We start from the raw sequence: 25,757 nt of genomic DNA, 5'->3' as shown, positions 1-25,757 counted from the left end.
TTTCGATAATGTTCATAATCTAAACCATTGATCTCACAGTCCTGTTCACTGCTAGCATGGATCATGTCGAATGGAGAATGGTCATGATCATAATGACATGACATCATGATATTGCTTTTAACTCATCTGGGCTGGACGTTTGGGGGAAGTTTGGACATGGATCGAGCTGACAGGCAGACTTTTATAATGCACTTTATTTGGTGACCGCTAGCCCCAATACTTTGCAGTATGTTTGTTTTGAAGGTGAATACAGTATACTTTTTTCAAATTCGTTGGCTTCGTCAACCAGCCAATGATTGCATGTTTAATACGACGTACAGACCTGTATTTGTCATGTTTTGAAATTGCATATCGACTTGATAATTTCCATGACTTCCGCCGGCACTAGTGGAAATAATATTATAATGTATTGATCATGGATTGTGCAGCAGATCATAAGCTGAAGATGAATGCTCAGGAATTAACATGAAAGTTGGATATTACGGATATACATGACGGTGGATCAAAAAATATGGTCTAATTACGGCACATTTAACGTCCGGATTAAGGGTAAGTGATGAACGAAAATCAAATTGAATGCTTGACAATAAATGAGAGAGAGAAAGAGAGAGGGGGAGAGAGAGAGGCACATGTTTTACAGATAACAACAATGCACAGTTGTATACACGCGTACACATTTTCACCGCTCTTACCGAGTGTTTCGCACACATACGTAAGGGTCTGAAAACAGCCGAGAAAGACTACACAGGGCGAAGGTTGTCAGCGGTGATTCACGCTTCGGTGAACGCAACTATCTCGAAAAAGGGACATTTCAAACGATCTCGGAAAACCGGGAGTTTCCCTGACTGTATAATGCATCTTACTATTACCTCCAGCCTTAGTTCGGCTGCTGCTTTGTTATCAATGCACAACATTTGAAATAATCAGCTGATATTTTCTTATCGTTTTTTGACCAATCTTGCAACAATTATAAATAGCAGAATATTTGTTTTCCATCCGATTTTTTTAATGGTGTGATTTTTTTTGTTTTAAGCTTTACTATTAATTTTTGTTCTTACCCAAGTATGGAGACCCAAGTAATATAGAAGCAACACAGTTTTTCTAAGGCTTTTTGAAGACGATGAATTTATCAGGACTTCTGTTTAATTTAAATTCAATATCCACAATAACGAAGCGGATGCAGCAGTTAATTGAAAATAGTTATTCTTGAAAAGATCATTATTTCAATTTGCCTATTATATTCTTCCTTTTTGGTTTAATGCAATACAGGGATGGCAACACAAGGGGGTATCAACGATGATCTTCTCTCCAAGTTGGCTGAAGAAATCGAGACAGGTGAACAGATGGAGGCCTTGGGACGATCACTTGGATTCAAACCAGCAGCTATCAATAGATACACAGAGACCAACAGCTTAGAAGGACGGGTCACGTGCAAGGGAACACGTGAAATGCTGTTTGACTGGAGACAGACCGTGGAGCCATCCAGGCAGCATCACAGGCTGAAACAAGCTCTCCTTGATGCTCATCTAGTCATGCTCGCTAAAACTCATCTCGAGGGGGCTTTCAGTACTCCAGGTAAGGTTATGTTATTGACAATATTTCCAATACCCTCCTTTTAACGACACAAGTGCATATATCCAATTAACATCATCGGATCGAATCCACTATTTCCAGGAATAGTTTTAATGAAAATTCATGATACTATGTACCGCGGTCGAGACCCCCATTTACAGCCTAACTTTCGACACAGAGCATCTCAAATCAAGAACGCCAACAAAATTCTTCCCGTTCCGGAGACTCTCAAGTTTGTGGTCTCTTGTTCTAGTGCGCAGCACAGTGGCAAATAACCACTGATGATCGGTCTAGATGATCGGTTAAAAAATAGCAAGAATTGTTCAGATTATGGTAAATGCATGAAATTTGGCTGACAGGTAGAGAAAGCAGTGCTGAACATTTTTTTAGCAGTGGGTGCCAACCTGACCTCTTCTCGTATAGCAACAGTTGCTAGGTAACATATTTAAGTTGACAACCACCATTTTGGGGGTGTTATCTACATTTCAAAAACTATATTTAGCCTTTTTTTACTATTTGACTATTTTGAATCCCATTTTACAATGACAAATCAAGAAACATTCCAACCATGTATAGCAACAGTTGCTAAGCAACACATTTTCCATAGCAACTATAGATAATATTATTTAATACAATATCTGGACGTGATGTTTGAATGAAAGTGGTTAGAAAATTGGTCAAGGTATGACTCTGGAGTGAAAAGATATACCAGGGGCCTATTTCATAAAGAGTTGCTATCATAGCAACTCTGGTCGAATAACAACTTTTACTTGCAATACTAGCAACTTGCTATGCTAGCAATTTTGCATTTCATAAAAGCACATTCGCTGGAAAGTCAGCTTGACTTTCAAGCGAATTATTTGAATAATCATGTACGAGGCTGATTAGGGGAAATCCCCTTCTTCTCCATCTTTTTCTTTTCAATTAGAGTCACAAGTCTAGGTAGAAAGCACTGGTGGATCGTGCACAGCAAGCCCATGCCCCCTTCCCCACCTTTGGGAGGCAAAATTATAAGAAAAAAAAATGAAAGTGAATCTAAATATATATTTTTTTGCTTGTTTATTTTTTCGGGGGCGAAATTATTAATTTGCAGCTGCAAACAAGGTCTGCAGCATAAGACTAGCCATAGCCATTGAAGCAGAGTGACTGATGGCTTGCAATAATCCTGACTCGGGAAGAGAGTAAGAAGAAAATATTCATTTTTCAGAGGATTCTTTCTCTATTGTGTAAGTTTTCAAATAATTTAGGCATTTTGCCCTATGCCAGGTAAAAAGTTATTTTCATAAATTGTGAAAATGCCTCATTATCGCCGTTCGAAATTTCACCTTCAACAAATTTTTTACCACACAAATTTAATCCCGGTCCCACCATTGACTTTTTGTGTTGGTAATGCAAGTTTGTATCAACAACACGGCAGGCGCGAGGCGCAGGCCACTGCTGGAGCAGTGCTGTTAAAAATCAAATTGAAGCAAGTAAATACGTAGGCTCTAATTATGCATGAAACATTGAAAATTGTCTTAAAAAATTATTTTTGCTTATTTTTGAAATGATTTTTAAGTTATCGTTTTCTATGGAGAATAACCATCCACTTTAATGGATTCAACAATGGCCACAACTATTTTTTTTAGAAGTCAGAAACAGAAAAAAAAACAATTTATAATTTTGTTAGGGCCTAGGGCTTTTTAAGTTTAGGCCTTAAATTTAACACTTTCACATAATAGATCTACCTTCCTCTTTTTTCCCCACAAGAAAAAAAGTCCTCTCCATTTTTCTTCTTTTTTTAAAGTCTGTATAGGCCTGTAACCTTCTTTTTTATCCTTGGCCTGACCTGGGATATACTGGAAAATTCGTTGTTTCGGAGGAACTTTTATTTTTATTTATTTATTTATTTTTTTTTGGGGGTAGATAGGGAAAAAATCTATTAGAAAGCATTACCTTAATATATTCTTTATTAGCATTATCATCACAGACATTGCTCTAAATATCCGTTCTCTTGTAAGAGCCCTTTGGGCATGCGTGAGCACAACGTACGCCATTCTTAACAATGAACTTGACATTGATAAACCCTTTACAGTGTCCACTTGACGCTCCCCCAATACCAGCGTCAAATATTTAACCTTATTTGATGCTCCAGTAACCATACTTGACGTTCCAATAAAAAGTTGACGCTACTACTGGACCGTCGACTTTTTATTAAATGCGCTGCAGCGTCAAATATTAAATTTGACACTGTAAGTAAAAAATGACGCTGTTTTGGGACTTGACGCTGACGCTGTACCTTTATGAAATGGGCCCCAGATCCCTAAAAAGTTCAGAGACAGTCCAAATAATTACAATGCCCGAAGGCCTAATCTTCTCTAGGTAACAGACCTAATTTCGATATACATAATTTTACTATTTTTGCATACTTTTTACTCACACATGACAAAGCTAACACACAGACAAGAATCATCATTGGGTCATTGAATGTGAAGATAGGATCTCTCTTGTTTTTAAACTGAAACAGGGTATTACAGTAGATGTAACATGGAGCACTCGGAAAAACACCGAACCTTGAGGGGAGGGAAAAAGGGAAGCTGAAATTTTATTGACACTAATCGCTCCCAATTAAATGACAAATATTCTTGGGAAGTAATGGCGAGTAATGCATACGCACTTGCCAGTGAAATTGTAATATCATATTGACTGACATGAATATATATGTACAGTAGACCTGAAACAGCCTCAAGAATCATTTCCTGTGTATGCACTCTGCAGAGCATGTGCAGTAGACCTGAAACAGCCTCAAGCATCATTTCCTGTATGTATGTTACGCCTTTTTTTATTTGATTATAATGCTGGAAAGTTGAGACATTTATTTTGCAACAGTTTCTACCTAGATATTGAAGAAAAATATTTACATAATGTACAACTGTGCAGTTTCCAGTAGTTTAGGACTTTGTGCACCATTCTAGCGAATTAATAGAACGTACATTTTATGTGTCGCACATGCCTTCGCAGAGTTCGGCATATATCTAGTCCAAAATTTAGGTTAATACTTTCTGGATTGATTTTAAGTCGGTAAAAGCAAAACCACTGTAAAGCATGCATTATTCTCGACAAAGAATATTAGATGCAACAGAGGAATACATCAAGAAAGTAACAGCCATCATCGTCTTCGGTGTAACAATGAATTGTTTGTCAATCAGAGTGTGAGAGACGTTTCTCCTCTTAAGGACATTATATAAGGTGATATTGCAATCAGCAATTTCATTTTCATCTGAGTTCTGAGTTGGACATGCAAAAATGTATTAGAGATATTTTGTAGGAAGAAGCATACAGAACTTAATGCTACTGTTCTGTGCCGGGTTTTGTGGTCGAGTATGGATCACGTCCAGCCAACCTGGGGCCTGTTGCAAACAGAGTTGCGTTTAAATGCAAGTCTCGAACACGGTGCTTCATTGGCTGAAAATCAAGTTGTGCAAGATATTTTGAGTTGCGTTTGATCGCAATTCTTTCTCCAACGGGCCCCAAATATCACAATTGCCTCATATGGCACATCCTGCTAGATCTTTCAAGTAATGATCCATGAAGCTGCAGGATCCCAGCCAAAACACCTGCGATCGGAACTTCCTGGTCAAAATCAACTTCTGCGAGAGCTTTCAAGTCATGATAGATCCCGGAGCAGCAGGATCTAGGCCAACAAGCCTGGAAATAGAACTGGTGGTCGGTCCAAATCAACTCTTGGGAGATCTTTCACGTGATGATAATCCTGAAGCTGAATTATTGATCCAGGTCAAAACACCTACAACAGAACGGACAGGTCCAAATCAACTTCTGCATTGTCAAGTCGTGATAGATCAATCATGTAGTTTCAGGATCCGGCCAACATGACTAGAAACATAACTGATTGGTCAAAATCAACTCTAGCATGCAGGATCTTTCACGTCATGATAGATCACAGAGCTGCAGGATTAATCCTAGTCAAAACACCTGGAGACGGATTGACAAGTCAAAATCAACTCCTGCACATGGCAGTAGGTCCGGAAACGGTATGGAAAGCTAATATGATCTTCATTGCAGGATTCGAAATGGAGGAGATAAACCAAGGCAGAGTTTGTTGGCTTTCAAGAACGATTACTGTTAGCTAGAGATAAAGTGGTATCCAATCACTTATTTGAAATTACTGTCTGGCGGGATTTTGGTGTTTGAAATATTTTCTAACTTAGTTGACTCAATCAATTCTTGGCGGTCATTTTAGCCACCAATGACCTCCTGGTGAGCTGTAACTGTTCTTCTAACTGTTTGGTTTTGTGGAATTCTTTTCCATGGGCATTTGTAGGTGTTATACAGGGTCTTAAACGATGTTTATAGGGCAAATACATAGCCATAGATTTCCAGAATTTCAACGGTTTCTAGACTTTTAATTCTCGATGATCCAAATTCGATCAATAGACATGAGGTCTAATATCATTCAATGATAAATGGGTGAGTAAACTAGTAATAACAGACATTAACAAAGTACCCTTTGCTATGAAAAACACCAAATAATTAAAATCGACAGTCGATCTTTTACATGTATTTATGTTAATCCATAATAATTATGGTTTCCACATGAAGAAAATTGGTGTTAAGGTGATTTTTTTGACATAATATGGAACCCATAGACATCGTCTTTGGACAAATGAACCACATCAGAATTTGTTACTGTAGAAAAGATGTTACCTATCAACCGTTGCTATGGTGCTTATTAGGTATACCTAACGAAAAATTAGCCACATGAGGAATCTTTGGGCCAGATTTAATTTCTGAGCTATTCTGCGTAAATCATATTGATCATATTCATCTGAACAATAATAAAGAATTCCTTGCTATGGAAAATGGTCCCTTAGAAGCCGTTGCTGTGAATAAATGGATCAAAACTGTTGTGATACAAAGGAACATGCTTTAGGTTGAAATTCATGCAACACATCGCTCATGAAAATATTACTTAAGCCCAATAAAGCTCAGTTACTAAGGTAAATATGTTACCTAGCAACAGTTCCTATGTTTGGCAAATTTACGTGGGCACCCCCTGCTAAAAGTGATTATAATAACTTACTCTACCTCTGTGCCAATTTTCATGCTTTTACCATTTTCTGAACATTTTTTTCACCAATCACCTAGACTATGACTGTGTTCAACAGATAGCCGAAGCTCTGCAGAGAGATTCGGAGAGCGCTGATGGATTCATCGCGCAGAAACGTCATGACCAATTTCATTCATATCATTGCAACGCTCCGATCATGGATCTTGTGCCGTTCCAGAGCATTGCATTTTCAGCAATCCTTAATCCTAGGGCAGTTCCGCAGACCTCCATTTAAAAAAGCAAAGTTTAGTTCCATAGCCCCCTATTTTCGTTTGTGGTGCGGCACATAGGTATCAAGATATACATTATTTTCCCACATTAGTTTTCCCACCACAGTTCTGGACCAACGTATGAATATTCATAACTTGCGTCTTCGGAATAAGAGTACGCATGCGCGTGGACTTCATCTTTGCCTTGATCAGTGGCGGTCGTTTCACGTTGCATGCCCAGAATGAACTATATAGCATCCTAAAATTACCGGTACCCTTACATAGTTACATATATAGGCCTTATAGGCTTAGATATATATCTATATCCAATCCTTAACAGTTACAGTGGCGTACCTAGGATTTTCCACAGGGGGGGGGACAAAACCGTCCACCAGAAAAAATGACAAGCAAAAAGAGTCTTCAATCACAAATAAATGATTTCGTACCAGACAAAAAAAAATGACAAAAAAGGTCTTCAAGCTCGTCGGGGGGGGGGGGGGGGCAGGGATACGTCCTTTGCATGGGTTGTGCCCCCCCGTAGGTATACGCTAGTGAACAGTTATTAAGCTTTTAATTTCACGTGCTCCAAATCGGCAATTGTGTTATTAAACCCTTCAAACCAACTTCTGCAACTCAAGTTTGAGTGCTAATACATTGCTTAGTATGCCGTCATCATATGTACAAGTGGTATCATTAGAAAGTATGATCATTCCGCTTTACGATCATGTGTCATTTGTAATGCTAGTCTTATCATGAAACACACAGACATGAAAAATATGCAGAAATGTAAAAAATGAAATGTTGCAAATTTCCTTGCCATGTCATGTTTGAGTTCTGCAACTCAAACTGCAGGTTTGAGTGCTTATAAATTTCTTAATGTGTCATCATTATGCGTAAAAGTGATATCTTTAGAAAGCATGATTATTCTTCTTTACAATCATGTGTCATTTGTAATGCTAGTGTTATCATGAAATACACAGACATGATAATACACAGCAATGTTAGAAATGAAATGTTGCAAATTGCGTCGATTCCGATAGCGAATTTCCAATTGTTTCGAGGATGGACCGAGTGCATTCACTGTCACCTGCATGGTGGAAATTCTATGGAAATTGAGACTCTTGTTAGAAATCAATGTATTTTGCAATATTTCACTTCTGACTTTTCTTAATGTTCAGGGTGACTGCATTTTTCATGATTACATAATCACAGCAAATGGCATGTCATTGTAAAGTGGAATAGTTCAGCTTTCCAATGATACCAGTTTATTATTTTATACTTCATTAACAAAACAGATATCATCCCCCAAAACCGAGTTGCAAAACTTTTTTGAGGGGTTTAGTTCCATGCTGATACAGCCTAGATCAGAGTATATCAAGATCTAGAGATCTAGGACTTTCTGTATACGGACTATTAAACCATGGCAAACTCTGATCTACGCTGTATCAGCATTGAACTAATAACACCATTGCCAATTTGGAGCACGGGAAACTAAAAGCTTAATAACTGTTAAAGAAAAAGCAGATCGATCTATTGTTGATCAAGACGGGGATCAAGATCGAGAGTTTTACTCTGCGATTGCAGAGCCAAGTGCGTGCACTGACGCTAATTTGTGCCTAACGTTAGAATACGTTCCATGCTGATACAGCGTAGATAAGAGTCTATTAAGATCTAGGACTGGTTCTGTATACGGACTAGACATGTTGAACCATATCAAATAAGATATTGGTTTAACCTGATTAACATAAAGTTCGGGATTAACCAGTTCGAAGTTAACCATGGCATTAGTCCAGTGGCGTAGGTACGGGGGAGGGGGGCTGGGAGGCACGTGCCCACCCCCCCCCCCCCCCGGTGCCCCTCTGAAAAAAAATTGGCAGAGCAAATCAAAAGAAAAGGGGAAAACGAATAAAAGAAAAAAACGAAAGACAGAAGAAAAAAAATGAAAATAAGAGGAAGAAGGCGAGTGAATCAAATAATGTAAGGGGATGACTTGCAAAAAATCTGTCAGGTTACCTTATAATATTTTTGCTTGTGCTTCGCGCCAGAATTGCCTGTTCGATATATTTTAGGTCGGACATTGAGCTTTCATAATTTTCTTTTTCATTTACAAATTTAAATGCTCTGTAAAATGTACGTTTTATGGTCTACATATCAGCATTTTAAGCTTACGCTGCGTGGTCACATTGTTTGATTTGCCAAGTTCATATTGTCTACGTGTATGTCATAATGTTCCATTAAACAGATGTATTCAGAATGCCCAGATTCTCGGTCTAAATCTAAAACATGCGCGATAGCCTGCATGTTCTTTATTTAAAATGTTCTTAAATTATCCATCCAGTTTCACATCAGAATATAAAAAAATTGTCTGATCACGCTTCACGATCGCATTAATGATACCCAATTAACTATATCCCATTTATGATTTACAAAATATGAATAGAGTGTCCCAGATTTAGGTCTAAAATCTCAATTTTCTTCATCTTGCGCTTTGCGCTCGCATCAATAAAATATTGTTTAGTTACATATCTATCCCACTTATTAATACAAAAAGTGCTTAGAATGACCATTTTTAGGTCGGAATATAAAAAAAATTGCTCACCGCTCGCATTAATGAAATATATACCGTCTTCGTGGGTAACTATAAGCAGTCCTTAACAGTGGGTCCCTTTTCGATAATGCTAGAACAGTTAAGAAAAATTTCTGCTCGCGCTTGGCGTTTGCAGTGACTACCTAGTTACATACGAATCTTGTTCAGGATCACACATAACATTGCCCAGAATATTAAAATTTCAGGACAAAATAGGTGAAAGTAATTAAAAAAATTGCTCGAGCTTCGCGCTCGCACTTTTTCGAAGGCTTATGAGATTATTTCATGTTGATGTAGTTTTATAAGAATAAAGCTTAGAAGTGACTGATTGGGGAAAAAAAAGGTGAAAATAATTTTGGGCACCGTCCCCTATTGGCGAAAGTCGGCTCCGCCCTTGTGACACATACACACACACTGGAAAAAAAATGGTGCCCCCCTGAAAAAGCAAGGACCCCCTAGTGCCCCCTAGAAAAATCCTAGCTACGCAACTGCATTAGTCGGCCCCTAGTATTATAGGCACAGGTCCATATTTGAGGTAAAATTAATGCGCTAGCCCTAGCCTAGCAATTTGTCTTGTCATTAATGACAGCTAGTTTGATAAGTGTTTAAGAATTGCATATAAGTATAGATCTAAGCATATAAGGCCCATATATGTAACTATGTAAGGGTTTCGGTAATTTGAGGATGCTAATTCATTCTGGGCATGCAAAGTGAATGCTAACCGATGGGGGGGGGGCACTCAGTATATAATGGATAGTGAGTATGTGCAGCGGAGGGGACCCCCATTTTTTACACTCAAATTTCCGTTCCAAGGCATAGCATTTTTGTATTATTTAGAAAAAGAACAAAGAAAGCCGCTCAAAAGCATAGCATTTTCTTCTTATCAAGAAAAAAAGAAGAAAGATATCCGCTCCAAAGCTTCGCATATTTTCCGTTACGCCGTTCTGGTCGCATTGATTTGCTAGGATGAGCCGCAATTTTGGTGAAAAGCGGCCGGAGAGCGCTGTCCGACTATCGCCTCTGCGCTAGCACAGCCGGCGGCCGTGCACCGTGCTAGCTGCAAGCACGTATGCACGTTCCACTGGGATGCACACGCAGGCGACCCGTTCCAAGCAGGGGCGTAGATAGCGGGGGGATGGGGGGATGCATCCCCCCAGAATTTTAGGTGGGGGGGATGGTGTGTACAATCATCCCCCCCCCCAGGTTTCTGTGGGGGAAGAAGCAAAACTATACAGTAATAAAGCAATGAATGCTAGTTAAAATCAATCAATAATAATAGCAGTAATAATCATAACGTACAGCAATGACAAACATGATCAAAACTGGACTTTTATTCAGAGTCAATCATCTTATATGCATTTACAACTTGCAAGTTTTAAGTAATAACAACTGTCTTGCGTCGTCATATACATTTAAGGATCGTTATTCAGAGTTTCACCAAGTACATTTCCTTATGATAATTATGTATTTGCAAAGGAGATAAGTTCAAAATATTTCATTACAGATTTAAGAAAGTGTCGCTTAATCACTCCCTTTCAGAGCAATTGCTTTCATAACACATTAACACTGCTCAAACGAATTAATAAGAAATTACCTATACACATACACTGACCCTTTTCCCTGCTGGCCATGTCCTCAACGCCTACTTTGCAAAGGAAAGGTGAAAATTTTCAGTCTCTAAGGAGCGAATTAGTAAATGAATGATTTTGGAATGAAAGTACAATTTTGGATGACCTCAGTGATATCCGAGGTTTTTTCACTCAATATTCACTCTTTCATATATTCACTCCTTAAAATAGTGAACTATTTCACTAATTTTTTCAGAGTACTTTGCGCTTTTCAAAGAAGGTAGAATCATCCAATATATAGACATGCCTTAATTCACGAAGGCAGATTGAATCAATCCATGGATAAGATTAATTTATGGTCTAAGATCACAGAACAAGCCTAACTCGACCCTCAGCGTGTTCATTGTCGGACCTTTGACAAAAAACATAATCATCTCGGCGTCTGCTTTGGCCCATGATATTTTGTTTTTATCGAGTACGTTATCTCCTTCATTCTTTATATTTATATTATATATATATATATATATATATATATATGTAAAGTATGACCCAGCTAGGGATCATCCCCCCCCCCCAAGTCTAAGGACCTGTCTACGCCACTGGTTCCAAGGACCCCCGTTTTCAGAAACATTTGTAGTTCCGAAGCCCATTCCGAGGACCCTCCTTTTTACAATAAGCCCGCTGCAAGGCCCCCGTTTTTTGTCTCGCCCGCGGCACACCCCTACCACTTTTTTCGTCGAGTGCACCCCCCCCCCCGGATGCTAACGATCGCCACTGATCGATCGAGGCGAAGATGAAGTCCACACGCATGCCTACTCTTATTCCGAAAACGCAAGTCATGAATATTCATGTGTTGGACCAGAACTACGGTGGAAAAAATACATTTCGTCCCGGGGGAGCGTTTCCGTTTTACACCATGGCGAAGGCATTTTCCGGAAAAGTAGCCAAAAAGCGACTAGTGAAGAGTCTACACACGTCGCTGTTTGCATGCAGCGTGCGACACAGGCGAGTCCACCACCACATGCAATTTGCACAGCTACTGATCAGAGCACAGGGACCTGTTGCATGAAATGGTCTTTCGTAGAACCGTTCTACGTAAGAACGAGATATTGCTCAACTGTTTCACAAAGCCGATTTGGGCGATACGAAGAATTGTCTTTGGAAAGACACCTCCAGACATGTCCTACGTAGGCATGATCTTCTTTGCACACCGCCCGCCATCGTCGGCAATGAGAGAAAATGCGGTTACGGCAAGCCACACTGACATATCACCTTTAAACATATTTTTAAGGGGTTGATGCGTTTTATCTGGGATGGCGCCAAGTTATTTTTCTACATGGGGGCTAGTTTTCATCACTATTCAGGTCGACAAGACGACCAAAACGGAAGTCATTTTAACTTCTCTGAGGGTAATGTAAGCCCAAATATTTTCAAAATATGTTTTCTTTTATTCTCCCTATACGTCCTATCCCACCCCTTTTCCATTGAAAAATAAATAAAATTGAACTATGAAATGGGCTGCACTCCCTCTCTGACTCCTTATGCTTTCTCAATATAGATGATTAAACAACATGAAAACAAATTTCTTAAAAAGTAATTATGTAATTAAAAAACGTGTTTATAACGTTCAGCAAAAAAAGACACAAAACTAAGATGTTAAACATGCTAAATCATTTCTTTTTATTCATTTTCATTATAATTATTATTTTTGATGAGCTTGATTATAATCAATGAAAATTAATTCTGAATTTGGGATAACTTGAGATGTAACAAAACAAAGATCTGCAGAAATAGCTAATTGAATTTAAGTTACAGATTAGGCCCATAGCTTACGAATCCATCACAATCATATAAATGAAGATAAGTTCACAAAGAAAAGATTATGAAAAGTCCATACGAAGAGGCGCATTTCAAATCACAGGGTAGGCCCCAAAAGAATCATGTTAGTCATATATATTTTGTATATTCTTAAACCTTATATTCTTATATAAATTTCCGTTAATTCAGTGATCAACTTTAAATATGACCAACGTTTATGATCGTTGTAATTTTTAGCATTATTTCCGGTTAACGGTATTTTTTCCATTGCGGATTACACAGCTTTTTCTATGTTTTAATTATTATTGCATAGCACTACTTTATTCACTTAGCCATGTTTGCAGCAATGTTAATATTTTCCTTGTCTTCGGATACTCATCATGAAACTGAGATATGTTTATACTCTAAACACTCACATTTGTATTTCTTGCGTTATATCTAACAAATAAAATAAATAAATTACATATTTCACACGCAGCCTCTCATATTTTCCTTTTTAGTCTCATACAATCAGACACTATTGATTTTGTTTACACCATTCAAACCCTATTTTTACCTCAACAAAAACATATTAACGCATAATTTGCAAAATTGTCATCATATATAAGTATTCTATAAAATATAGAATATTGAACTACTATAATGTCTAAATTACTAAGTTAAATCAATTTTTATATCGGGCAAGGGTATCTTTCGTTGAAATGTCAATGAAAGGTGTCTTTAAAAGGACACCGTGTTCTAAATAAGGAAATAAACGCAGGAAATAGCCAAAGTCATCCCCCTTTACAAAAAAGGTGATAATCAGCTTGTTTCTAATTACCGTCCTATTTCATTGCTCACTTCGTTATCTAAAATTCTCGAAAAACTTATACATACTCGTACAACTACGTTCTTTAATAAATACAATATTTTTTCGAACTCGCAATTTGGTTTCCGCGAAAATCATAGCACCTCGCATGCAATTTTGACTTTTATTAATAAAATTACTTCTTCCATAGATAAAGGTTGTCATACTGTTGGTATTTTCCTGGACTTCTCCAAGGCCTTCGATACCATTAACCACGAAATACTTCTTCATAAACTTTCTTTTTATGGTATCAGGGGGAAGGCCTTGGAGTGGTTCAAGAGCTACCTAACAGACAGGTCTCAATTTGTGTCAGTCAACAACGTTGTTTCTTCTACTCTTCCCATTACATGTGGAGTACCACAGGGTAGTTTATTAGGTCCTCTTCTTTTTATTACATATATTAATGACATTAAAAAAAGTTCTAATTTACTAACATTTGTATTGTTTGCTGACGATTCGAACATTTTCTTTTCTCATGATAACCTAAACCAACTTGTATTGTAAGCTCAGAACTTATACATGTCACTGACTGGATTAAAGCGAATAAACTATCACTTAACTTACAAAAGACGAATTCTATGCTTTTTAGTAACAGAATAAATACAATACCTGATAACATAATTTTTGATAATACTGTTCTTGAAAATGTTTCAGAGACCAGATTTTTGGGGGTTACTACTGATAATAAGCTATCATGGAAACCACACATCAATAATATTTGCAAAACAATTTCAAGAAACATCGGAATTATCAACAAACTCAAATATTTTCTCCCATCTCACACTTTACTTACACTGTATCATACATTAATATTACCATACATTAATTATGGCATTTTGGCATGGGGTTGTGCGACCCAAACACAATTACAAAGAATACTGTTGCTGCAGAAGAAGGCTCTTAGAATAATTTTTCAAACCCAATTCAGATCACACACAGATATACTATTCTTCCAAAATAATATTCTTAAAGTGAGCGATTTATATCTTTTCCAACTCGCCCAATTTATGTATAAACTAAACAAAGATGATCTCCCAACAATTTTTTCAAATATTTTCTGTAAAAACTCCTCTATACACGATTACCCAACCAGACAACGTAACTGTTATCACCTACCCCCTACCCGTACTATATTAGCGAAAAACTCTTTTATCTTTTTTGGACCTGTGTACTGGAATTCACTGCCCAACGACTTTAAAGAATCTACAAACCTTAATATTTTCAAATGCAAACTTAAAAAGATGCTCATTTGTCAATACTCCACACCAACAAGTCAAGCTAACACATACCTAAAACTACATAATAACTTACCCTTTAAAACTTGTCAAACATTACTTATAAAAACAACACTACAACATGATACAATACATTACGACCTGTGCACCTGCCATGTTTCCTCTTTTCATTTGCTCTTTTTATTTGCACCTCCCTTATCTCCCTCTGTCTTTCCTTTGCCACTTTACCCTCCCTATTATAATTTTGTAAATCCTTTTTTTTGTGTGTTACCACTATAATTATAATTATTTGTACTACTTTCTCTTATTTTTGTCGCTTTTTCGTTTTATTTTGACATTTTGTGGATAACTTGTTTTAAGTTTGTCTTCTGCGTCCGACTCGATTTTTGTATATAGTTGTATATATAGTTTGTTTATAATTAGCATTGAAACTAAGTTTAGGGGCTTGCCTTCTTTACAAGCTTTTGCTTTTCTTGGCAAGTCCCTCCTTTCATTTCTTGTTTCTTTTCATTGACAAAATTACTGCAACAAATTGAAGTTTTGTTTAATTTATATTCAACATTTGTTACGAAATGTCATTGATTTGTCTGTAATATCTATTATATTGAATATGTATCGTTACTTTGATTGTATTTTGAAAAAAAAATGTTGAACGGAAATAAATCTAAATCTAAATCTAAATAATGAAAATTTCGATTTTATTCAGTTATGTTTGTGAATCTTTAAAGTTTTTTTCTCTTTTTACCTCATAAAGTAAGCTCCATACATCAATTCTACAATCAGTAATAAATAAAACATCATTTGATCTCTTTTCATTGAAATAAATGATTTTAAGAAAACTCGTCATTCCGAAATAAAAGGTTCAGGTGACGATGAAGACTAAATATTTTCCCGATACTATCGATATAAAACGATGTCGCGGACTTGGAATACAAAATTGCCTTCGTGAAACGGAAAGCGCTGATTTGTCGCCAATCTTCCTATCTCGGAAGAATGGTCCTAGGACGTTCCTACGTATCGCTCATCTCGTCATGCAACAGGCCCCAGAGTTCCTCGGCACTTCATGTACAGAGAGAGCAGCAGTCAGGAGTGAAATCCGAACATGCTTTTGCAGTCGCGTTGTTTATGATATTTTTTTTTCAAAAAAAAAAAATTAACTAAATGAATAGAATGACAGACAAAATCAAAATAAACAGATACTTATAATGGAAAGACAAATTGAAGTTTGATGGATTGATACACTTAGAAGCTGCCGAAAGATAGATATAGAAGACTGATAAATAGATATAGAGACAAGATAGACAGATAGATAGATAGATAGAAATAGAGAGAGAGAGAGAGGTGGATAGATAGATAGAAAGAGAGAAAAAGAGGGAGAGATGGATGGATAGATAGATAAATAGAGAGAGGGGGAGAGACAGAGAGGTCGATATATAGAGGGAGAGGGGAGAGAGAGAAAGAGAGAGAGAAGGATAGATAGATAGAAAAAGAGAGAGAGAGATGTTGTAGATAGAAATATGGACGGACAAAGAGAAGGAGAGATAATAGACAGACAGATGCTAGAGCAGGAGAGAGATAGAGAATTTGAGAGACAGATAAATAGATGTTAGATAGATAGAAAGATAAAGAATGAGAGAGACAGAGAAGATAGACAAATTAACAGATAGATAGATACATAGATAGATAGATATATAGATAGAGAGAAATAGAGAAAGACAGACAGATGGATAGATAGAGATAGATAGATGAGAGATAGATAGATGTTAGATAGATAAAGAGGGAGAGAGACAAAGAATATTAACAAATTAACAGATAGATATGTTAAAAAAAATAGATAAATAGATAGAGAGAATAAGAGAAAGACAGACAGATGGATATAGATAGGTAGATAGATAGATAGAGATATTAAATAGATAATTAAAGAATGAGAGAGACAGAGAAGATTATTAACAAATTAACAGATAGATAGATACTCTAGTTTAAAAATAGATAAATAGATAGAGAGAAATAGAGAAAGACAGACAGATGGATAGCTAGATAGAGAATTTGAGAGATAGATGTCAGATAGATCAAGAATGAGAGAGAAGAGCGACAAATTAACAGATAGATACTGTAGTTACATAAGTAGGTAGAGAGAGAAATCCCGGGGGGTCACTTCCATTCACGAGTGGATACCATGCGCGACCATGGGGTCTCGAAAAGCACCCTAAACACGTAATTTCCATATTCTGAAAATGCACCCCCTAACAAGTATTGGCGTGTGAAACCCTACCCTTAACAAGTATTGGAAACAAAACGATACTCTTGGCAAATATTCCCTGAAATGAACCCCTAAACAAGTACAGGAATGTTTTATTGTTACGGGTCCTTCGATCGTCGGCTTTACCTTATTTGGTTTAGTACGAACCCACCTTCTACACCTCGCGCAAATCGGACTCTAAACACGTAGTGTTGGGGCAAAAACTACATCCTTTCTAAAAAGATTTAATTTTGTTTTATCATCCCCGCAAATTCGACCCTAAACACGTAATTTTCCTAGCGAAATAGATACCCTTTTTTCATTATTTTTGTGTTTTTGACACCCTTATCACGTTACGTACGTAACGTGCCCTATCGTGAAAAAAGACATCCTTTTTACGTGTTTTTTGGTCGCGCATGGTATCCACTCGTCAATGTAAGTGCCCCCCCCCCAGGAGAGAAATAGAGAAAGACAGACAGATGGATGGATAGATAGAGAATATGAGATAGATAGATGTTAGATAAAGAATGAGAGAGACAGAGAAGATTATTAGATAGATAGATACTGCAGTTACATAGATAGATAGATAGATATAGAATTTGAGAGATAGATATATAGACAGATTGAGAGAAAGACAGACATCAGCAAATCGGCAAGGCAAATGATCAAGGAAAACATTCGTATTGAACCTGGAAAGTATAAGCTCAGCTGCAGTTGCAAGTACGGTATGTTCTGCGGATAGCTTCGGTGCGGACTTTGGATCGCGCGCCCAGCTGATAATGTAAACAAACGTAGACGTAGACTCTTCACTAGTCGCTTTTTGGCTACTTTTCCGGAAAATGCCTTAGCCAGGGTGTAAAACGGAAACGCGCGTCCCGGGGGGGGGGGGGGGGGTGACTGGAAGTAAATGTCAAAGAAGTGACTACTCAGGTTCGTCCAGTGGTGAAGTTTTGAATGTTTAAAATGCATAAGTACATATCAAGGGAAGAAAGTCATGAATAACATGAAAATAATATCAAATAATGTGCAAATTTCATAACACGCATAGCAGCGCCCGGGGTATTAAAGGGGAAGTTCACCCTGAAGAAAACTTTGTTGTAAAAATTGCAGAAAAAATAGTAAAAATATTGGTGAAGATTTGAGGAAAATCCGTTAAAGAGTAAGAAAGTTATTAGAGTTCAAAGTTTTGGATTTGTGACGTCATAAACGAGCAGCTAACCTATGTGTTCTGTAACATAAAATGCATGAATTTCAAATTTTGCGTGGTTCCTGATGACTTAATTTTGTTTTCTATTCATTATCGGGTGTGAAATGATTTGTCTATTGATATACAAAAGGTACAGTGAAAACCATTTTCAATTTTCTGAGAAAATGACATTTCATTGATTTTTTACCATTCGCTATGTAGGAATGCTGCTCGCTTATGTCGTCACAAATCAAATAACTGAAATTCTAATAACTTTTTAATTATTTGATGAATTTTTCTCAAATCTTCGACAATATTTTTTATTATTTTTTCTGCTATTTTTACAATAAACTTTTTGTCAGGGTGAACTTCCCCTTTTAAGGCTTTGAGGGGGCTTGTCGACCTACATACAATTTTCGTTTCTCTCTCTCCAATGGTTTTATGTGTAACAAAGAATTGCATGACACAACCTCTCTTTTTTATTTTCTTCTTTTTTCTCTCTCTACTTCCTCTTCTATTTCTTCTTTCATGTTAATTATTTGAGCAATCGTACAAGGCCTCTGACTACGACAATGCAGGTTATACTGTATTACTATGCATGATGCTACATAGAACATGATACTTAATTTGCCTTATTAACACAGTGTACGCTATTATCATGGACACCCTCATCGGGTTGCTGATTGGTTAAATGATGACATTAACTTTTGTTTGGCCAAGAGAGTTACGCCGGGGTATACTATCAATATATTTATGTCCATTGAAGACAAACTCCAAGATTACATATGTACCTACCTGACGTGCTTTGTTTATTAACATATCGCGTTATTTTGTATTTTCTTTCAGATATATTCGACAAGAAGATCTCGGAGTCATTGACCGTGGGAAAATGTCGTGAGAAGTTGAGACACAGGTACCTCGATAAACTGTGCAAAATTCAACTGAAGCCCTGGAATAAATCAGATTACGCTGAGCTCAAAGATTTGCATACGGTTGTAACAATGATGAGGAAAGATTCGAGCGGAAGAGATACCAGAAAGAAAGAAAAATTGGAGGGCTCTGTTGATGAAATATTTTCTACGAAAGTAAATGGGAGACTACCATCTCGAATCCTTATATCAGCTCCAGCTGGAGTAGGGAAGACAACAGCTGTTGCAAAGATAGCGTATGACTGGGCTCAAGAAGAAAAGGAATCGACATTGGAACAGTTGCCACTTCTTTTTGTTCTTAAGTTTCGTAACACAAGCCACAAAACATCGATCGGAGAAGCAATCAAATCTCAGCTTTTAAGCGACGTTGATGATCTCTCACCGGAGGAAATTGAGAGTTTCATTCGTAGAAATCAAGGGATCTGTCACATCATACTAGACGGGCTGGATGAATTTGCTGGCATTTATTCATCGAATAACATTGTCGCTGTCATTCGATGTGAGGAGTTTCCACAAAGTCGGGTCCTTGTAACAACACGCCCTCATCTAGAAAGCTACTTCAATCAAGATGACCTTCCGAGGGTATACACTAAAATGTGGATAGAAGGATTTTCGATGGAGAGTTCCAAAGAGTACATCGACAGATTTTTCAAAGTGAATTTGAGTGACGAAAAGGGTGAACAACTGAAAGAATACCTCAACGACCAACCACTCATCGATGAACTTGCCAAAACACCTATCTTTTGTCTTATGATCTGTCACCTGTGGAGCGAAGATCAACTAGGTAGTGATGTCAGTACCCAAACAGATTTGTTTGACAGCGTGAATAAATTTTTAATGCATCATGCAAACACTCGCTCAACCACGTCAAGGCTAACTTTCACTCACAAAAACTTAAATAGGATAGTTAAGGAAATTGGCAGAGTTGCGCTCTACGGTCTACTCGATGATGCCAAGAAACTAATCTTTACGCTCCGAGATTTCCGTAAAATTCCTCATATCCTTGATAAGGCATGCGAGCTCGGAATAATTTCCAAGACGACAGTGCCAATCACAAACCTTCCTCAGTCCGACGAGACCACTTCCACTCAAATTGAATTTTATCACAAATTAGCACAAGAACATTCGGCGGGCAAATTCATCGCTAGTGAAACACGGGTCTTACTATTGCGGTTAAGAGTATCTAAGTTGGACCGAATCTTGTGGAACATTAATTCAAACATCGGAGACTATGAGGAACTCATCCGATTTGCTGCTGGCACAAACAGGCATCTAGGAATACGAATAATGGAAGCACTCCTTGCAAACGAGCATTTGGAAGAGAACGAACGGTACCGCATTCTACTTGACTGTTCATCAGAGTCCAAGGATAGTGGAGGAGACATGTCTTCGTTTGTTCAAAGATGCGTCACTGCACAGAGTATCATTCTGAAATCACCAACAATCTACACTGTCGTTGGGCTGCAAAATCTTCCCAAGCGACTGCAACGTGAGGTATCTAAATACTAAAGCGAATGTACATTCCTCTTTTCAACAAAGAAAAACAAATCTGAAATGTCATTTAATTTCACATTTCCTTCTTTTCTATATGTTGCCCTTTCCCTTAACGTTACCATGTTCATCATCTTATATTTTCTTCTCACTCTCCCCTCATACTAGGTAAGAACAATGAGGTTCGTGGAGTCTGTGCTTACGGCTGACGTGACCAGACGAATGTGGTCCTGTCTCACGTTATTTCCTAACTTACATACCATCAGTATCACAGACTCTTCTTTAAGTTTTCCATCATCTCCTCCAGAGCTCCCATCAGTTACTCGTTTGTTAGCCGAGAGAATGACGCCTAGCTGTTACACAAGCGTACTCTTATCTCTACCTCATGCAAGGGAGCTCGATGTATCCATCGTAATTGAAAATACGAGCAACACTTTCGAGATGAAAACCGATACTAACCGTATGAATCAAATTGTACATAGACCACACGATCTCCACACGATCAATGTGACACTTCAACAATGCGTGTCACAGTCACTGGGTGAAGTCAATTTGGGATTGAAATCTGGAGGGCTTGCCCTTCTATTTGGGGAACAATCTCGGAATCAGCACCTACTATCTGCTTCTGGTGATATGGGCAGATACGGAGAAATCCTGGTTGACCTATTTGTCAAGACAACACAACTTACCTTCTTGAATTCTATGTAAGTATTTATTTCTCTCATTAACAAAACCAGATCACCTTTCTATTCTCGCCTACCCCTTTCCTGATCTACATCAATTGTCCAATTCAGTTCTTAGTTTACTCCATGTGTGAAATGTAGCCAAACAGACTGAAAGAAAGCTTATGTGGGTGTCGTGGACTCTCTATTTCTATTAATTTGCTTTGTTCAGGATTCCATTTCGTTTGTTTTTTAACAGATATAGATATTGTCTTTGATAAAGTCGTTGTTTCATCCTTCAGATATAATTATGAAAGGCTAACATGCAAAAGGGACTAAATCCATTTTTATCATTTGGCATTTTCTTGCATGTTTTAATGGATATTCACCATGTCAATCAAACTGATTATAATCCAACTCCCAAAATTTCAAGATTTTTTTTTCTAAAATGGACGTGAAATATACGTTTTCATGCAAAAGTGATGCAATCTCCCTTTGCCCAATCTTGATAAAACGCTGCCTTTTGTTATTTCGCCTAAATCAATGTTTCCTTTCAGAAAGCATTTCCTTTGCTTAAAATCATGATTATACGTTTCAAAATGCCAGTTAAAAAGTCCTTCAGACTGTTCTTATTTTATACGAATTTTTATATACTTTTGGATTTAGTCCCTTTGCATTAAAAGTCCAGAGTGGTAACGGATATCTAAAACATGTACAAGATTTAATATTAATATGATAGTCTCTCTCTCTTCCCCTACCCTTCCTATTGCCAGTTAAGATATTGAAAAGGGTTTACTGGTCTGTTATTAGCTACATGTATAGGTTTTGCCTGACATAGCAACAACTTGAAATCAGTTTTTTATGCAAAATGGACCAAATCCATAAATAAGTGGAACGCCTCTGGCAGTCTCGCCTGCATTGCGCAATTCGATATAGCACCAGTGCCGCCTTTGGAAACAGTTAATGAATAATTATTTACAGAGGAAAAAAACTAATATGATAATAAGATATTATATTAATTGACCCAAACTGACCTTTGACCATGATCATGTGACCAAAAACATGTGCAAAAAATCATCACTTTCTACGTTATGATGCAAATTCAACACATATTCCAAACACGACCAGAGTTCATTAACCTAAATGACTTTTTGATCTTAGCCAAGTTCCTGAAACTCACACAGTGTACTTAGGGATACATTGCTGCTCTTTTGTCCAAGTTTCATGAACTAGATCCATAAACTTTTAAAGTTATGATGACATTACCTAAAAAAAACACATGACCAAAGTTCGTTGACCCCAATTGACCTTTTACCTTAATTATGTGACCTGAATCTCGATCGGGATCTTCAGTAATACACCTTTACCATTATGTTCAAGTTTTATGAACTAGGTCTATATAATTGTGTAGTTATGACAATAGTTCAAAAATTTAACCTTGGTTAAGATTTCAATATTGATTCCCCCAACATGGTCTAAGTTCATAGACACTAAATGACCTTTGACCTTAGTCATGTGCCCTATAATTCAAGCAGGATGTTTAATAATACTTGGTTAACCTTATGTCCAAGTTTCATGAACTAGGTCCATGTAATTTGTTAAGTTATGATGACATTTAAAAACTTAACCTTGGTTAAGATTTCAATGTTGACGACGCCGTAGGAAAAGCGGCGCCTATAGTCTCGTCTGCTATGCAGGCGAGACAAAATGATAGATATATAGGAGTCATCTGAAATAAGCTACATTTTTGTTATATATTTTGATGACTCTTGAACATAGTATAAGAACTTCCTGAAAAGAAACATAGGTTTGGGGGAACTAAAAGATAAATTCCCTGACAACTCGTCCACTCACCATTCTGGTCTGCTAGTGTAATTATTTGGACACGGTGGAAAAAAGGAAGATTTTCTTCTCCAGACCTTTGAAAACAGAGGATGCAAAAAAAAATCTGACAGCGGGAACAGTAAAAATATAGGTGAAAATGATTTTTTTTAAAGTGGTCTGATAGACTAGTGGAATACAAAACTTAATAGCAGCGAATTATTTTGTATTCGCTTAGTTCTTGAATCAAAACAAATCTTGAGGTTTGAACTATTTCCTCTTTTTTGATGGGGGTTCAGTTCCTAACTTTTATTCTTTTGTGGTAATTTTTTTTAAAGAGCCCCCCAACCAAAAAAGTGGCGGGATGTTTATTTTAAGAGTGTTCACAAGTTCCTAATGGTCATGGACTTTAACCTTCTATATGTTGTCAGTTTTTAAGGACCTCCTCCTCCCTCAAAATAATTTTAATAGAGCCCCCCCCTAACACAAAAGTGGCGGGGTGTTTATTTTAAGAGTGTTCACATGTAAGTTCCTAACGGTCATGGGCTTTAACCTTCTATATGTTGTCAGTATTTATGGACCACCTCCTCCCTCAAAAAAAAATAGAAATATCCCTGAAGGGGATTAATACCTGCCCAAAGACGATAAAGGGAAATTCAACCAAAATAAAAACTTGTTTTAAGAGGAAGAAGAAAAATCAGACAAGTTTATAGGTTAAAGTTCAACACAATATTGGACAAGCAATAAGAAAGTTGTGAATATTTAAAAGGTGCAAACCATAGTAATCGCTATTCCCATGAAGACTTCAAATTGGCTGCATATGTGATATCATAGTCATGTAAGGCAAGAACTACATAACCAATTTTTTTTCTCCAGAATCTACCAGCAAGAACAGCGAAAATGGTTGAAAATGTAAGAATTTATAAGTTTAAAGTTGTCTCATAGACTAGTGCAATACAAAACTTAATAGCAGTGCATTATTTTGTGTATGTTGCATCATAGTGATGTAAGGCAATGACTACTCTACCAAATACTTAAATGCATAAAAAAATGCAAAATGTACTTAGGAGGATACCTCAAATTTTGATATGGTAAAGTTGTTCTTGGCCCTTGTCATAATTTACTTACCTAGTTGCCAATTTGAAATGTACATAGTATTAATGATCTTAATTTCAAAGCAGCCATAATTTTAGTTTGCTTCTCTGATTTCTTTTAACCCTAAATAGACTGGGCTATTTCGACGCCTGAAAAGACTGGGGAAGGGGGGGGGGGCTGAATCAGCCTTATGATCTCGGCTCTTGATCGAGCAATCGCGACGAAAATTGGCACACGCGTTACCCATGGCATTATCTACAAAACTATAACATCAAATTTGGCAAAATATCTCATGTCTCATTAATTATGCTAATTTATGCGTAAAATCATAAGTTTGCTCTAATTAATAAAATAATGCCCTGAAATGCAAATTTTTGTTTCACATACTCTAGATAGGCATCTGATCAAATTGATTAAAAAAAATCAAAATGAAATTTGTTTTCTTATGTATTCTATTGTTTTCTAAATTTCTTATGTACTGTATTTCTTTGTTTTTCGACTTTTCGTTTTTTATTGTTTTTTCAATGGAAATTGTCGGGGACTTTATTTTGACCATAAACAAGATAAAATTAATTGATTTTGAGCAGTAAAAGGAAAAATAATGATACATTTATGAATTTTGGCTAAGAACACTATTTGCATTGGATTTGTACACAAATTCACGTTTTTTGAGTAATTTTCGGTCTGCATGCACTTACGAAATGTTGCGTTATTTTAAAACCGCGTACCCGGGGGTCACAATTTTGGTCTCAAAAGTTGCGCAGCGGATTTATCGCGAAAAATGTTGAGGGGGGGGGGGCTGAATCAGCCCCCCAGTCTTTTTAGGGTTAAGTGTTCACTATTCTGTTTTACTTATTTTTTTCCTTTCCAACACAACATGTTATGACCAAGGTTGATTTCCCCTTTAACATTAAATATGAATACCCAAAATGAATATTGGTGCCATTGTTGAACTTTTAAGAGTACTTGCTAAAATTGAGAAGTAGTTAGATCCACAAGTAGTTTTCCTGCCGTTCTGGCTATCGTATGTGGCTACCATGGTAATGCACTCTCTGACAAATGAAAAAAAAGGTTCTTGCATATCTTTACCTCAAGGCCAATGTGTGAGTCACAATTCATGAGTTCAAATCGCAAGCTTTAAATCTAAATTTTGCCATGTTTTATGATGTTACCATGGCAACACAATTTCTGAAAAAACGCACAAAAATTGTGTCGTGCACATCGTCACTTGAAGCCAAATGTGTGTGCACAATTTCAAGGAAATAGTTGAAAACAGAGGAAGTAATTTTAACTGCACGATTTTTACCGATTTTATGTCATGATTTACTGTTACCATGGCAACACATTGTCCAACACATGCAAAAAATGTGTCTTGCACATCTTTACCCCAC

General features: G+C 37.1%; 1 protein-coding gene across 1 annotated transcript; it reads left to right on the top strand.

Moving 5' to 3' along the window:
• The first annotated feature begins 1,271 nt into the window (after window positions 1-1,271).
• On the top strand, window positions 1,272-21,658 carry LOC121417732 (NACHT, LRR and PYD domains-containing protein 6-like). The gene is made up of 3 exons (XM_041611465.1): window positions 1,272-1,575; window positions 19,215-20,791; window positions 20,957-21,658. The coding sequence occupies exons 1-3, from the start codon at window positions 1,272-1,274 to the stop codon at window positions 21,494-21,496; spliced, it is 2,421 nt and encodes an 806-aa protein (XP_041467399.1). The 3' UTR covers window positions 21,497-21,658.
• Window positions 21,659-25,757: the final 4,099 nt, after the last annotated feature.

Source organism: Lytechinus variegatus, chromosome 6 (genome assembly GCF_018143015.1).
Source record: "Lytechinus variegatus isolate NC3 chromosome 6, Lvar_3.0, whole genome shotgun sequence".
Taxonomy (NCBI): Eukaryota; Metazoa; Echinodermata; class Echinoidea; order Temnopleuroida; family Toxopneustidae; genus Lytechinus; species Lytechinus variegatus.
Note: the sequence above shows the minus strand (reverse complement) of the source record. Positions and strands in the feature narration are given on the sequence as shown.